This window comes from Magnolia sinica, chromosome 18 (assembly GCF_029962835.1).
Source record: "Magnolia sinica isolate HGM2019 chromosome 18, MsV1, whole genome shotgun sequence".
NCBI classification, from domain to species: Eukaryota; Viridiplantae; Streptophyta; class Magnoliopsida; order Magnoliales; family Magnoliaceae; genus Magnolia; species Magnolia sinica.
The window spans coordinates 7,624,916-7,640,376 of record NC_080590.1 but is presented as its reverse complement, the minus strand read 5'-3'; the positions used below and the strand labels follow the sequence as shown (position 1 = coordinate 7,640,376).

General features: G+C 41.8%; 2 protein-coding genes across 6 annotated transcripts in view; both read right to left on the bottom strand.

Annotated features, from left to right (window-relative positions):
* Window positions 1–259: 259 nt before the first annotated feature.
* On the bottom strand, window positions 260–5,019 carry LOC131233353 (beta-amylase 3, chloroplastic-like). Its single transcript, XM_058230043.1, has 4 exons — window positions 4,450–5,019; window positions 3,222–3,432; window positions 2,868–2,978; window positions 260–1,147 (listed from the first exon to the last, which is right to left on the bottom strand). Exons 1-4 carry the CDS (start codon window positions 4,971–4,973, stop codon window positions 359–361), a joined length of 1,635 nt encoding a protein of 544 aa, XP_058086026.1. The 5' UTR covers window positions 4,974–5,019; the 3' UTR covers window positions 260–358.
* A 4,904-nt stretch (window positions 5,020–9,923) lies between these two features.
* The window catches only part of LOC131232245 (uncharacterized), a 142,531-nt gene continuing 136,993 nt past the window's right edge, over window positions 9,924–15,461 (bottom strand). For all 5 annotated transcript variants that reach the window (XM_058228453.1, XM_058228452.1, XM_058228454.1 and 2 more), the window contains 6 exons: window positions 12,313–12,471; window positions 11,945–12,223; window positions 11,621–11,833; window positions 11,472–11,524; window positions 10,716–10,824; window positions 9,924–10,572 (listed from right to left, as the gene is read on the bottom strand). In XM_058228453.1, coding sequence (XP_058084436.1) covers window positions 10,234–10,572; window positions 10,716–10,824; window positions 11,472–11,524; window positions 11,621–11,833; window positions 11,945–12,223; window positions 12,313–12,471 — 1,152 coding nt within the window. In that variant the 3' untranslated portion in view covers window positions 9,924–10,233. The remainder of the gene's footprint in view (window positions 10,573–10,715; window positions 10,825–11,471; window positions 11,525–11,620; window positions 11,834–11,944; window positions 12,224–12,312; window positions 12,472–15,461) is intronic.

Here is a 15,461-nt window from a genome sequence, read left to right as displayed (position 1 = left end):
TGAAGCATAGCCCCCACTTTTAGAATTGGAAAACATCACCCTATTCAATTCCAATCCATTGATTTGAACCATATGCTCCAGATCAGGCCATTCTAAGACTTGGGTGAGGCCCAGAAAGAATCAAGGGTGAACGTTCCTTCCCAACTTTTCAATTTCGTGTGCCCCACCTGAGTCATTGATTGCTCTGATTTTTGTGCCCATGGCCAAATGAGTGAAGAAGTGCACGATGGTCGGAGCGGATGTCATCATCACATTCATGTGGGGCCCACAATAACAGTTTGATTCATGAGTATTGAATTACATTACTTACACAGGAGGTGTATTTCTTTCCTCTCTTTTCTCTTTCCAATTTCCATATTTACACTGATACAACAACCTTAGTCGACAAATTCCATCCGCCGCTAAGACCGACATAAAGGTCAGATTGGCTAGAATCGCTCTCAGAGCGTCCATCCCTCTGCCCGCCTTCTGACATGTTCTTCACGAACTGAACAAACTGCCGCCAATTCTCCCCTTCAAACAGCTTCTTGTTCATCCTCAGATACGTAAATGCACTCAACCTATTTGTCGAATTGCCGCTACTCGCCTCAACCACTTGTGCATATGCGTCCTGATCATATCTCTCCAATGCATTCTCACCGGCCAGCTCAGCCTCGGCGATCTTGGCAGCCGATTTGACTTGCTGGACAAGCAACTCCGGCGAGCAGTTCGCATGGCTGGGTTGTTGCTCGTCCCGCATCTCCATACACGTGAAATTCAAAATAGCACCCCTCCTAGCTAACAGACGTGAGATCGGCATGTACCCGTCCCTATATCGGGTGTTGTAATATCCGGCCGTTAATTCCGCTGCGTGGGACCTAGTTCTGTAATGCCAGTGGATTCCCGCCACCTTGATGGATAGCTTGGAGCCTGTGCTGTGAAATATCCCCTCCGCAGCCGCCAGAATGCGTTCGCCGTGGTCTATTAGCATGCCGGAGTACCATTCCAAGAAGAAGCGGCCGTATTCAGTGTTCCACCCACCATCTCGCCGGAAAAAGGCGTTGTCCTCGGGGAACTGGTTGTAATGGCCGGCGTCGTGGGGCCCGCCTTTTCCCCATTCGGGCTTGCCGATCGCAGCCGCTGATGCTTGCAGAGAAGCTCTCATGTACTGCATGGCCGAAACTTTGTTAGGAATGCAAACTCAACAATTGCTTGCCTTTTGTTTTATTCTTATAATGTAGTTTTAAGGGTCAGTTCTACTACATGGATCCCATGTAAGACTCTATCAGGTGGGCTACATATGATCATCGGTTTAGATCAGACTATTAAATTATTTAAATTGAGTGGTTTAGTGAGCACCGCTACACTTGTGATCATTGTCCCTATACACAGTTATTAAGTTGGATATGAAAACCTACGGTGTGAAGACTTTTAGATGGGAGAAGTGTGATGGAAAAGCTTCTAGCTCTTTTTCTTAGAAATAGATGTCTTAGTCTCCTCACCAACACAAGAGAGTAAACCCTAGTTTCATTGAGAGGTTCGAAAACCATAGTCCCATTGAAAGGTTCTAGGTTCTCTTTAGGGTGTGAGGTGCGTAAAATCAATATTTCTGTTGGCTGCGTTGAAGCATCGGAAATGTCTTCCCAATCAGATACACTTTAAAGTAATGGCATTGATTCTCCATTATTCATGCATAGACAATCCTTCAATTCCGTGATATAGAGAAATAACATCCTACCGTTCACCTTGGTGGGACCAGTTATGGATGGCCCAACATTAGGTCTGATTAATGAGCTTTCTCCCATTTGAACGTGCACCATCAATGTAGTCCTAGATTAAATTTTCCATTTGAAGACCGTTGGTAGGGGTAGCAATGGGTGAGGTTAGTTTGGATCGGGACCCGCCCAAGTGCCGGGTTAGGTCAGATCAGGACCCACCCAATCCCGACTTGTTTACTAAATGAGCTAAGAATTCTGAGCCGAACCTGATCACCCACAGACCAATCTCTTGTGGCCCAACCAAATACACTTAAAACTCATCAAGTGCAAGCTCAACCCGACCCAACCCATTTAACTGTAATCTGGTCGGGTGCAATCTACCGGACCTAACTGACCTCATGTTTTAAGAGGGGAATATGGGTGAAAGGCCTCCCATACTGGCCCAGTTAGTAGATACATACAGTGCATACATTCGTTGTACCTGCATATCTATACTTATCTTTTATTGGTTTATTCTGGGTTTTGGGAAGGCTGGGATTGGGTCATGTCTTCTAGCCTAGCCCATTGATAATAAATATAGGCAGGTGGGTCAGGTAGGCTCAACCCAAGCCTGACCCATTTGTTTACATGGCCATGTTTTCTAGCTTGAGCCTAACCTGTTACCCATTTAGTTGGGCTGAACCCACCTACACGGTCAGGTCAGTTGACCCATGAGCCAACTCGATTCATTGCCACTCCTAGCCATGGGTACATCATGACTAGGATTTTCCTGACTTAGTGCACAGATGCCCGAGAGAGGCTAAGGCCTGCAACGGTCCAGGTTAGGCCATTGGGTTTATGGTGTAGCTACAGCTAAGGCTTTATATCCTTTGATATCTTACTGGTGTTTTTGGTAATTGATCGTTAGTCAAAGTCAAATAAGCACTTTTTTTTTTTTTTTTTTTACTATATTTGAAAACATGAAGTGAGTTAGAAAAAAAAAAAAAAAGAAGAAGAGAGGGGAGTGCTCTTGTTCTTTGCTTGATCATTTTATCCATTTGGTAGCATTTGGTTATTTATCGTTAGTCAGAGTCAAATAAGCACTTTTTTAATTGTATTTGCAAATGTGAGGGGAGTTACTTTAAAGAAAGTGAGGGAAGTGTTCTTATCCTTTGTTTGGTCATTTTATACCTTATCGTAGCATTGAAATTCTCCAATGCCGGGAAATCTCCAAGTACCATTGCTTTCTGGATACGATGGATATCTCAGCTCTCCACATGGGCCCATTCCCACTTGAATTTCCTGCCAAGTACCAACTTTGAATGAATGGTATATATTATTTTTGAATTATTCTACAAAATACTCCCAAAAGAAAAAGAATAGAACAAAGATTTGTTTTTTCACACCATGATACTGGAATTTTCACAGGAAAGTTGAGTGAGTCGACTCATCTATCTCAAATGATTCTGAGTTGACTCGTACGAGTTGTTAAACCATGTGAATTTTTAAAATAAAATGATTTATGGAGGTAGACGACTGACTTACCACAATCACTCCTCCAAGATAATCTTTGAAGGTTTGACGGAAGCTGGACATGTAGTCAGAATAGACTCGGAGAGGAGTCCTCCCTTGAAGCACAGGCAATGTATCACATCCCAAAGATATGTATTCAGGGTTCCTCCTACCTGACCTATCTGTATAAACAAGATCTGGGTTCTTGTTTATTTCTTCTGCCACCCATGTTGGTAATGGTATGCTGAAATTTCAATACCATCCAACATTATTTTAGTGAAAATAAAACATTTTGCATGTTTATGTATGCTATGGTTTTATGAGCCAGTGACTTGGGCCGACTTGTTCTTACTTGAGCTGAGTTGTGAATTGGGTCTCAGTGACTCGGGCTGATTCATTAGGTCCTGATTCAAGTCATGACCAGGGATGATTCTGTTGGTCCTGAGTTGAATTTAGAGTCGGCTGACTCAGACTGAGTCACCCTTTATTTTAAATTCTGACTGTCTCATTGTGGCGAATGTCTGAGTCTTAAAACCTTGACATATTCATGCAAGAGAAAATCACTGGGACACTTAAACAGTCTAATCAAGAGATCTGAACTGTCCATTAGGTACAGGATACATTTCTTGGTCTTGCAAAAATTATGGCCATCAGATTATCCAATCCATTCAGAACTTGGACTTCTTTTTTATAGTTCTTTTCAATTCATGGATAAGATTATTTGATAAAAGTGATTCTTTAGAAGGGTAAGCAATCCATGATGAGACCCAACAAATAAGTTGATATTTTAATAATATTTAAATATAAAAATATGAAATTGAGGGTTTTGCGCGCTTTTTCACTTAAACTAGAAAAGAAGGACAAAGACCCAACTTGATTTTATTAACATTTATAAATATAAAAATATGAAATTTACGGTTTTGCTCTTTCATTTAAACTAGAAAAGAAGGAGAGCCCTAAAAAAATCCAGCCCAAAAAAAAAAAAAAAATCTAGATAAAACCATGCAGAGGAAAACCCAGAACTCCAAAACCCATGAATAATAAAAACAAGAAAAGATCCAAAAAAAAAAAAGAAAAGAAAAAAGAAAAGAAAGAAGATATCAGTCCAAAAACCCCCATAAAAAAAAAAAAAAGGTGTTTAAGAAACAAAATGCGGGTGAGAGAGAGAGAGAGAGAGAGAGAGAGAGAGAGAGAGAGAGAGAGAGAGAGAGAGAGAGAGAGAGAGAGAAATAATAATAATAAAAATAAAATCCTTAGATACCTGCAAGAATCACCAACATTCCCACCACACTGATGGAAAGACATGACAACCTGAAGCTTCAGCCCATGCTTTTGAACCATTTGAACAAGGTCAACATAGGGTCCCCACTTATAATTCAATGGGCCATCCTTCTCCACCAATCCCCACCACACATCCACCATCACTCCCTCAACCCCTGCACTCTTCAACGCCATCAAACTCGCATTCAGTGCCCGCCCCTGTTTCAAGCTCCCTCCCATCGACACTGTATCAAGAGGCAACATTACAAAGACAGGGACGCCAAAACCTCCCTTACATCCACCCGACACCGCATGTAGTCTCTCCAAATAATCGTCGCTCCTCAACGTCGCATTATCCTGTGACACATACATCACGCTACTTGAATTCGTTGCGCTGAGATGGCAGGTCGGCTTTAACGGAACGTAGGCGACTGCACCGGAGATGAAGTCTTCCGTTGATTTGTGGGTCTTGCTGTCTTTTATGTTGATGAAAGCAGATGAAGAAGAGCCGAGTGTCAAGGCCATTTCTGAGAGAGAGAGAGAGAGAGAGAGAGAGAGAGAGAGAGAGAGAGGGGTGAGAATGAAATAGAAGAAGGCGTATTTATAAAAGATCGAATGCAGAATGAAATAGAAGAAGGCGTATTTTTAAAAGATCGAATGCTGTGGGCTCCATATGAAAAATAGAAAATTCAGTAGAAAACATGGAACATGAGAGAGGGAGAGGTCACCTTTTCTACATGAGAGAGAAAGAGAGAGAGAGAGAGAGAGAGGGATCTAATAGGTTTCATATTTTCTTGTGGATAAGTAAGTGGTGTTTCATATATGTTTTCTTGTGGATAAATAAGTGGTGTATATAAAATGTACGTATGTAAGACAATACACACTCCTACGAAGCAAACTTTCACGTGGGTCATCTATTATGATGAACGGACACTATTGGACTGGAGTAATCCACATTACATATCACATGGCCCAAAAATAACCATTACTGGATAACTACATTCCTATTATTAAGGGCGTATTGAAAACAAAGTAAGATTCTTAATATCTTAACGTCCATTTTGCAAGCCTTTATTTGAATGGCTGTGATCATCCAATAATGTTGATGTTGGGCCTATTTCCAATCTATGATGAACTGCTTCCATCTAACGGTCCATCGTGGTCAAACGTGGGCCCACTTGACCACCTATGACCAAAGAATTGATGCTTGATAGAGCTCTCTCTTGATATAAGATATTTAAATTGGCTGCATCCTACTATGCGAGTTCTCCGCAACTTAAGAAAGGTAGTGACTCATCCTCTTCACATGTAGCATTTACTTACACACCTATCCATACCAGAAAAAAAATGTAGGTCCACCATGGGTAGAACATGTATCTGAAATCACATTGATCAAGCAATCCTAACCATCCCAAGTAATGGCTATTAAATGGATGGTTAAAAGTGAAATAGTGAGTGGTCCAAATTTCGAACAGAAAAACTAGATAGTTATATTATCTTTTCAGTGCATTGATTTTTCCTTACCCTTCATCCAAAGTTGGGTCAGCGATTTGGACGGTCTGGACTGCAGTACAACGATACCACGTTTTACGGTTGAAGAGTCTCCAGCATTTTTAAGTTGTCGAAAACTAAAATATGAGTCCATTCCAGAGCTTAGATAAGGAGACGATCGGATAACCCACACGCACTATCTCCACAGGCATCTTTACACGCGACTTACTTTCCAACGGGGAATGTATCGAGGAGATCTGGACCATGTATAAGGTAGACCCCACTTTGAAAATTACCATGTAAAAATTTCAGTTAGGTTTGTTAATCATATGGTCCACCTCAATGAGAAAAGAATTCCAACGGTCAACATTTAACACACATGTTTGACTTTCCTGATTAGTGAATTGGCCAGATTTTTTTGCACACGGTCATTTTCATGCTGGGCTACCTTATGAAAGTATCGGATTTTGTACACACTTTCTATATTTGTAAGTGTGATGCGTGCAAATCTAGTGAACATTTAGCTGACAAAATCGTTGGGATAAATCGTTGGGATTTAGGACTAATCCAAACCATATCTACTGCTAAGTAAATGGATTGATTTCCATCGCTATAAAAACGTGGCAAATCCCACAAGGGATCTTTGCAATTGGAGCGGTACAAAGGCCTGGAATCCTACTCTCTCCACACGTTCCACAAAGACCCTATCCTGACCATTCATCAGGTGGACCCGACCTTGAACATGGCTTGGCCCAAAATTCATGTCTGTCCAGTCGTTAGGTGGACCACATGTGCGTGAGTAAAGTGAACGGTTTGAAGAACAATAACCAGCGGCCCATCTTAAATATACACGTGTGGCATGCAATTCATTTTCATGTTTGGTCCCACCGGATGGATGGCCCCGGATGTCAAACACGTGTCCTGCGAACAAAACCATCTATCTCACGTGAGTAGCTATATGTGGACGACTTAAATCTTCGGGAATATTAGCTTTTTATTTTTTTGGGCATTACTTGACTAGGGATAAGAAAATTTGTGGTTTTCGGAATTCCATGTTTCTTTCCTCACCCTTTTCATCAAATATTCTAATCTACGTACCTCTCCAATTTTCCACACATGCTTTTGCTAACATGCACGTGTATGGCCCACCATTTTCATGATAGCTTGGCTCGATTTTACGGTTCTGATGAATGGTACTGATTTGAATTAAGCCAACTTGCACAAGATGTTCGCTAAGCCCATGTGTCTAAGGAAGTTCATGCATACGCTACAGGATCTGCCAGCGAGGCACACAAGCATGAGATCCAAGCCGTCCATCACGTTGGTTCCATCATTTAGGTCACATGGCCCGGAAATCAGGTGGTACGCTTGTCAAGTGGGAAATATTATTGGAAATAGGTGGATGATTTATAAAAAAAACTAGTCCAATCTTTTCCTCCGGCCATTCCTTTTCTAAAACATGGCCCACCTATTGATGTGACAGGATCGGATTTTGTGACATTGAAATGATGGGACCTACCCTACCTGATGGACGGCTTTGACGTCAGGCCTATATGCCACCCCTCCCTCGCAAGTGGTATTATCTATACGCTAGATCACATACTTAGAATGCCAAACTCGAAGTTGGTTTTGATAGCTGACCGATTGCGTGATGAAGTGTCACGGATATTCTCGAAGCATGTAAAAAACAGCCCACATATGGTGAAGGCTGAGATTGAGATGAAAGGCTACTAATCCATATCTAAAAAAGAAAGAAGGGGGACCCACCACGCAAGCTGAGATGATGTGTGTCTTGTAGTAGGGGAGAGGTGTTTGGGAAAGTGCCATTCCATGTCTGGTGGCAACACATTTTCATGTGGATGATGTTGGATGCTATCCAACCATGTGGACTTAAATGGAGGAGAATCCTGGTCATGACTGAGCTGAAAGTTAGGTGAACTGGCCCAACATTAAATTCTTCCCAGAGAAGTTTACAAAAAAGTCCACTTTTTTTTTTTATTGGGACTTTTTTCATGCTTAAGGAGTCCTTAGAGAGTTGTATCCGGCATAACAATCCAGACCGTACAAATTGTAGGTCCATTGAGGATGGAGCATATCCCAAAAAATCAGACTTATTGGATGATCCGAACAATCCAATTCATGGCCAGTTGTCCAAACTCAACCCTTGATATCCGATTGTTGAAATTGTACGATCAGTGGGATCTTGGGGTTATGCTCCATTAATAATGGGGCCCGAACTTGGACAGCCTGGATTAGTTTCACGTAAATACGGAATTCTTGTGGTTATTTTCGCCAATTTTCCCTTCATCAAACGGTGAAGATCTGATTTAGGTATTAGATTTAGAGTTTGGCCAATGATTGTGCTCGTTGCCTAGAAGTGGGCCACACAAACTTCAGGTCGCCTTTTTAGTTGTGGTTCTCCTCAAGTCACGCGTTCTGTCCGTGCCCACACCCATAATCACCACTACTACCTTTTTGCCACCTGGCCTTGTTTCCTTTGCGGGCAATCAAAATACATGATGTTTGGCTATACCATCCTCGGTCAGAGGATATGCATACTATCCTCGTGCTTTCAGTTTCTAAATGTGGGGCCCATGGTTGAATTCACGTGCGGGACTAGCAAACCTATGCACACACGTATGTATGAGTATTTAACAAAGTAAGCAAACCATGTTAGGTAGGTTGATTGAGCCACAGTTCCAAACTCAAATGTGTCCACTTGTAATTGCTTCTTGGCTGACATTGGCCAGCAGCACATGCATACTAGCCATATTGAGAGCCACAATGGGTTTGTTCGAACTTGGATAGCTACCGGTCTTATGATCCTACTGGGCTGGGCCCCTCATGAAAACAAGGGCCCTTCCCTGCACTGCTCCCCACAACTTCAGCCTTGGACAAGAAAACCAACAGACTACCAAACGTGGGCCTTTTGCTAACGTAGATCAATCAGCAGCTACTTGGACCACACCACTGAGAATTCTTCATCGTGTAAAGTGGCCGGTTTCTCTGCAGCGTTTGTAGAATAATCTTATTCTACAATGTCGTGTGGGGCTCACAATCAATCCGTCCTTAAGGCCCACCTCTTTCCAGTTCATCCCATACAACAGATCCAAATTACAGGAATGGTTGCCAGGCCGACGCCCATCATTAGAACCTTCCAGATTGTGTCGGGTCCATGTTTGTTTATATGCCTTCCAATCCATCTGAAGATGGCCCCACCTGGATGAATGGACACCCCAAGAATTCAGGTCATTCAAATACTCGGGTGGGCCAGACCAGGTGACCACACAGTTTCATATGAGTTTTCGGCTCAAAAGGAAATGGAAGTTTTTGATTGGCCTGAATTTGGCGCTCCAAGGAGAACATGGACATGGACAGGTGCAGATGCTACATAAACTTGGATGTGATTTACACAACGGTGGGCCCCACACAACAATATAGTCGAACCAGCCACGTTGTGTAGATCAAAAACCTAATCAAGGCGCCAACCATGGACTAGAGAGCAAGGAGCATGCACGGCACAACATGGGACTATACATCTAGTGGGATCACCAGCCAAAAAAACGAAACCGCACCAATCATGATGATCTTATCTTCGGCGGTCTAAAGAAAAAAAGAAAAAAAGAAAAAAGAGGTTTCTTTCAAAGAGACCATTTCACCAATCAAGGCACAAGAACTTTGTTTGTTGAATGTGGACCATCGTCCAATTCCATTGCAACTATTACCGGGCCATCAATCAGATGGTTCATGCACAGATAGCTACACCAAAAATGAACAGCCCCATCACAATGATCCAACAGCCTACACTAAACATTAGGTGTCCTATACTTCATACAGCTTCATCAGACAGGCCATTGTTCCACACAAGCGTGGCCCATCTGATGAGTAACCAGTGGGACATTTGGGGCACTGCAGATACATGGCGTGGCCCAGATCTCACACTTGTGTACCACATTGGCACTTGCAGCAGGAAAACTCCAATCCTAGTCTAGTAGTAGGCTTTGCATTTCTCCATTTTCCTTCATGCAACAAGTGGAGCCCATACAGTCATTCCTCTCTTATTTCTTCTTTCTTCTCTCTTTTGTTCATCCAATCATTACACACAGGCTCTCTTGCAGAATCCTCCTCTAGAAAATGGTTAGTGCACACTACCATCTCTTGTAGCCCACAAGGATGCTTAGATTCCTCTGGCTTGTGTGTAATGTTCAATACAATTAACCATACAAAGGAGCCACAAGATTATCGGATGGAGAAGAGCAGGCCATCTTGGAAAGAGATGGGCGGGGCTCACCAGTCATCCTCCCGACACTCTTGGGGATTGATGGTCAGAAACCCTCATGGGTTTCCAATCTGACTCATCTTTAGGCTGCCGCAATGCAACAAAATGAAGAGCTTCACTTTGTACCTGGTAAAAATAACAAGCCCAAGGGTACGAGTCTGGTGCGGTCCACGCTACTGTCTCCTCAAACATGGTCTCCTCCGCAAGCCTTGCGCTCACACAGTGAGCAGAATCGGGCAGTGGTTCTGCAAAACCGGGTACTCCAACACACCCAATTGAGATAAACCCTTCGGGCGGCCGGGGATACCAAACCGATACGGGTGCAACGTAGTCCCCTGCGCAGTTCCTCCAAATCTGTAGAACATAAAGGAAATCGTCATTTCAGAAAATTCTCTTCTTTTCTTTATTTTTACAGAAAATTCAAGAAGAAACACGATACTCATAAAGGGTTAGTGAGCTTGAAGCATACATCTGCATGCGATCTTTTGGACACTTACCAGGTCATAACCCAGTGGCATAGCAAACAGTCCGCTGACGTTCTGGTAGACAGCGGCAACATTTGGAGGATGGATGCCAACACGAGCTATATCCCCGACAGAGACATACCTGTAACAAACCGAAACACCATCTCAAACACCAACATTGCTTTTGTTGTGCCTTTGATTGTTCCTATATCTACTGGCATGTTTACTTCCAATGATCGAAGAGCCCCACGTGTACCTTCAAGAGAGACAATGGAGAGTCTCGACCATGAGGATGACCCCCACTGACCATGGCATATATCCCGACCATTCATCAAGTTGCACTGTAGATGCGCCACATGTAAAAGTCTCATTGATCAGAGATCCTTACAATCCATGTGAATGTAAGATAGAAACAGCAGTAAAGATTTCATTGTGTAGATGATGCGAATCTCTAAGCAGTTGGACTTTTGCCATGTAGGCCATCCACAGTGGTACCTACCAAATGAATGTCTGGATCACTGCATGGTAGGGCAGAAGGGGTGGGCCTTGCTTTTAGGACTTTTTGGTTCTCATTACCTACTTCCACTAACACAAGATTTCTTGTGCCAGTGAACCACAAGAACAACAGGAAAAGTTCAGAAAGTTCCAACCACTAGAGGATCTGATAAATTCATTGCAGAAGACAGGGATCCCAAGAAACTCGAAAAGATCCAACCAACAACATGAAATGGAAGTAAAATAAAGACTGATCCAGTTAAAATAGGGAACAAAAGAAAGATTTGCAGTTACCCATCAGGACAAATTGGTCTCCAAATGCTACAGATTCCTCCTTCCTCCATGGCCTATAACCCAAAACCAGATTTGAATTTATGTATCTAGAAGTACCATGCTAAAACCCCAAGAAAGGATAAATGAGGAAGAACAAGTTCTCCACACACCTGCTTTGGGCACAGAATGCATCGGCTTTTATTGTCTTGCTCACTGCTCCAAATCTTCTGGAAGTTGATACTATGTTTTACAAATCTCTTCTCATCCGAACTGGAACTAAATGAGGAGAACTCTCTCGGCTTAATCATGGGCTTACTGTAGCGGGGATCCTTCCCGCTTGATTCATCCCAAGCAAAATGTACATGCCGCTGGCTTGAAGGAACCTGCTTATATATATATATATACACATAAAAAAAGGGAAGACGTGATGCCTCAAGGCCAGATCAGACCACATTATCCAACCAGTACGTAAGCCATGAAAGCAATTACTGTACCTTCAGAGTCAAGCTTTTCATGTCCAACTGGTGTGCTTTCCACATCTTACGCACCACAGAACAGATTCTAGAGGCTAGGGGTTCTCCCTCTTCTTCTTCGATGCTGCACTTGATGAGTCGGACAAAGGGTTCAGACCTATTGAAATTCTTGAGATGGAGAATCAAGTGAGATGGTTTTGTATGGCCTGCTTTTGCCAGCTCCAGTGCCAGGAGTTCTTCCCATGGTACGTCCCACATGATCTTGCAGGGTGTCTTATCCAGTTTATCTGGAGCCGGACACTATAATAGAAGTAGAAAGATAAGTCGAACATCAATGATAAATAAGAGAAATAATAAAAAAGAAAGAAGACTTATTCCATTAAACACACCTGCAGCAGCATGACACGCCTGTTTGTTATTAGAACAATCCTCTGGTAGGGCACAATGAAATGTTCTTCATAATAATCGGACCAGGCATATTTTGAAGGCTCCTTGAATATTTCTGTACAACCGAAATGTCTACTAGCTTCTGCAAGGTATAGGATCATCTGAAATTGGGAAATGGTAGGTACATCAATAAAATTGCTTCAACAGAAATTTTGATTCTCCTAGCAGTTAAATACACGAGTGCTGAATCCAAACAGCCTTCCAGGTGGAAAGTTTTTGCATGTTAAAATTCGTTGATTTTTAGTTTCAGTTACTAGGAATCTCTGGATGATTAAACCTCATAGCTGCAATTTTCAATGCCCTGCAAAATTCATTCCGCTATTCTCTCTCTCTCTCTCTCTCTCTCTCTCTCTCTCTCTCTCTCTCTCTCTCTCAGCCCTGATCTTTGATTTATTTCGAGGATTAGAAATAACTCTTGAAACACTAGATAGTATAGGAAGGAATCCCAACTAAAGAACGCAAAACAAGCATCCACACTATTGTAGATTTAGCATGTATCATGAACATTGTTCCGAGTATCAATGATAATATCGATAATATAGATAGTATAAGAAGGAATTTGATGAGAACATCAGAGCACCACTTAGGGTCTACCAGAGGAGGGGATCGTCACTAGTTTCCTTTTCGATGGATGACCACTACGTGGGCCCGAGTGGCTTGTTTTGAAGACCCTACACTAGAAAGATGCATGTGGGCTGCATTCTTGAGGAGTTTGGACCGTTGGATTGAGTGCCTACATAGATCAGACTTTTGGATCGCGCACGATAGGCCTTTGGACCATTCTTGATTGTGGATCACCCCATTGGCCACGGATAGTTTAGATTTATTTGTTTTGAGTAGTTTTAGTCATTTATTTTATTATTTTTGGACTAATTTATGTTTTATTTGAGATGTTTTTTTATTTATTTATGAGAATTCATTCCTGAGAGTTTTTAAGTCTCTTTCTAAGACTACAAGGGGGGGAGGGGGACTTTGCGTTTTCTCTTCTTCATGTGATCTGGAGCCTGGGTTTGGTGTGATTCCATTCCCCATTCAATGGAGGTGCAAGGCTTCCCATCTATCTTCATTTCTATCCAAAATAGGTATTTTCTTAAAACTTCATCTTTGTTCTTCCATTCCCATCCAAATCATCTTTTTCTTCAACTTTTCATAATCCAACTTCAAACCCACCTGAACCCAACCATTGAGGACCCCAGAACCCTAGCTAGCGACCTAGACATGTGACGTACGACTACACGTGCAAGCGCCTAGGCTGACCGTACGAACAACCCCCTTGATCCCATGATTTTCTCTTGCTTGCCCCATCAAAACCCCTTGATCCCCAATTTCCAAAATTTCCCAATTTCTAAAATCCCTAAACCCTAGAATCCAAATTTCTATAATTAACCTAAAACCTCAAACCTCCAATCACTTAAATCCTTAATTCTCCTTAAGTAATACCCATGCCCCAAAATCCCTTAGCCAATTAAACCATCTAAACCCTAATTGTACATTTTTCCCCAAATTACTCAAACCCTAGGTTACCCTACACTCTAATCAAGCAAACCCTAGGTAGTAATAGCCACTCCCTTTTGAAATAGACTTATTCCTATGCTAATTGGGTGTTCTTACACCCAGTAAATCATAATTTCTAGTATTCAATGATCATGCATGGCGTAGTTTCTTGATTGAGGCCTAGACTATTCATAGTTTCATATTGGATTCTTGAGATATTTGATGACTTTGGCGTAATTTTGATTATTAATTTAATTTGTTGATTGATCTCACTTCACCGTTTATCGACATGCATGCATCCTACATCAAATTTAGTATCAGAGCCCATAGGTTTAGCATAGGTTATTTGTGTCGCACCTAGGTTAGAGTCGCATCTAAGTTAGAACTTTATAACAGGGTTGTTAGCACATCCAATGCATACAGAGTTCAGAATCATATTGCTGAATTTTCCATTAGTATTCTTCAGATTAGTAATCTCCGATTGTCCTATCACTTAAATTTCAGAGTAGTATTTTCAGATTGATAGCTTGCTGATTTTTCAGAATAGTGTCTTCATTGTGTCCAATTTGGCATCTAGGTTAGTGAGTGTCTTTGTCATAACATCACCCTAGGATCTAGGTTTTCCCTTGAGTGTTTACCTTGTGTATGCCCACTCGTTTTGGATGTTGTTTTGGCCTACATCCCACCATGAATCTAGAGCAGATTGTCGATGCCCTTAACACCATTAACAATCATTTGACAGCCATTGAGGCTCACTCAATTGACCGTGACCAACGCACATATCAACCAACTTGAAGACTCCCTTTACGCGAACCCTAACAGTGGGAAATATGTCCAATCCCAAGCCGGGGATCAAGTTGAAGGACGAGGATGCGGTCGTAGCCAAGGGGTTGGTCGTGGTAGAGCGCATGTGCAACCGCATCGTGAGGAGCGTCATGACCAGTGTTCGAAATATTGGTATCGCCCAATGTATCGCACCCTTGGGATACAGATACGTATTGGTTATCGCATGGGATATATCGTTTGTATCACATAATTTATTGCGCTTTTTGGGAAACATGGGGAAACATTAGGAAAATGGTTGAATTTTTCAATGAAACTTTAAGGATTATTAAAAAAGACCTTAATACACACTTTTAAATCATAAAATCTCAAAAAAGAAGTACACATAATAGGTTTCCTTTGTATAGGGTCTAAACTATGCGTTGTCCTGTTGAACTAAGACAACTATATTAAGTATCCACCCCATCCATCTGTTTTTCCATATCATTTTAGGACATTATCCAAAAATTGAAGCAAATCCAATAATTAGGTAGACCATACCATAGGTAACAATGGTGATTGACCATTAGTGGGCCACAAAAGTTTTGGATCAAGCTGATAATTATTTTTTCTCTTCATTCAAACTTATGTGAAGTTATCAGCGTATTGGATGCCTAATAAAATATAAGAAAAATTAAGGTGCACCCTAAGAAGTTTTTAATGATACCGTGTTTAATTAATATTGTTTCCTTGAGTATAGTCCACCTGATAATTGGATCTTTTTAATTATTAGGATCATGTTGTAAAATGATCTGAAAAAACAGATGGATGGAGT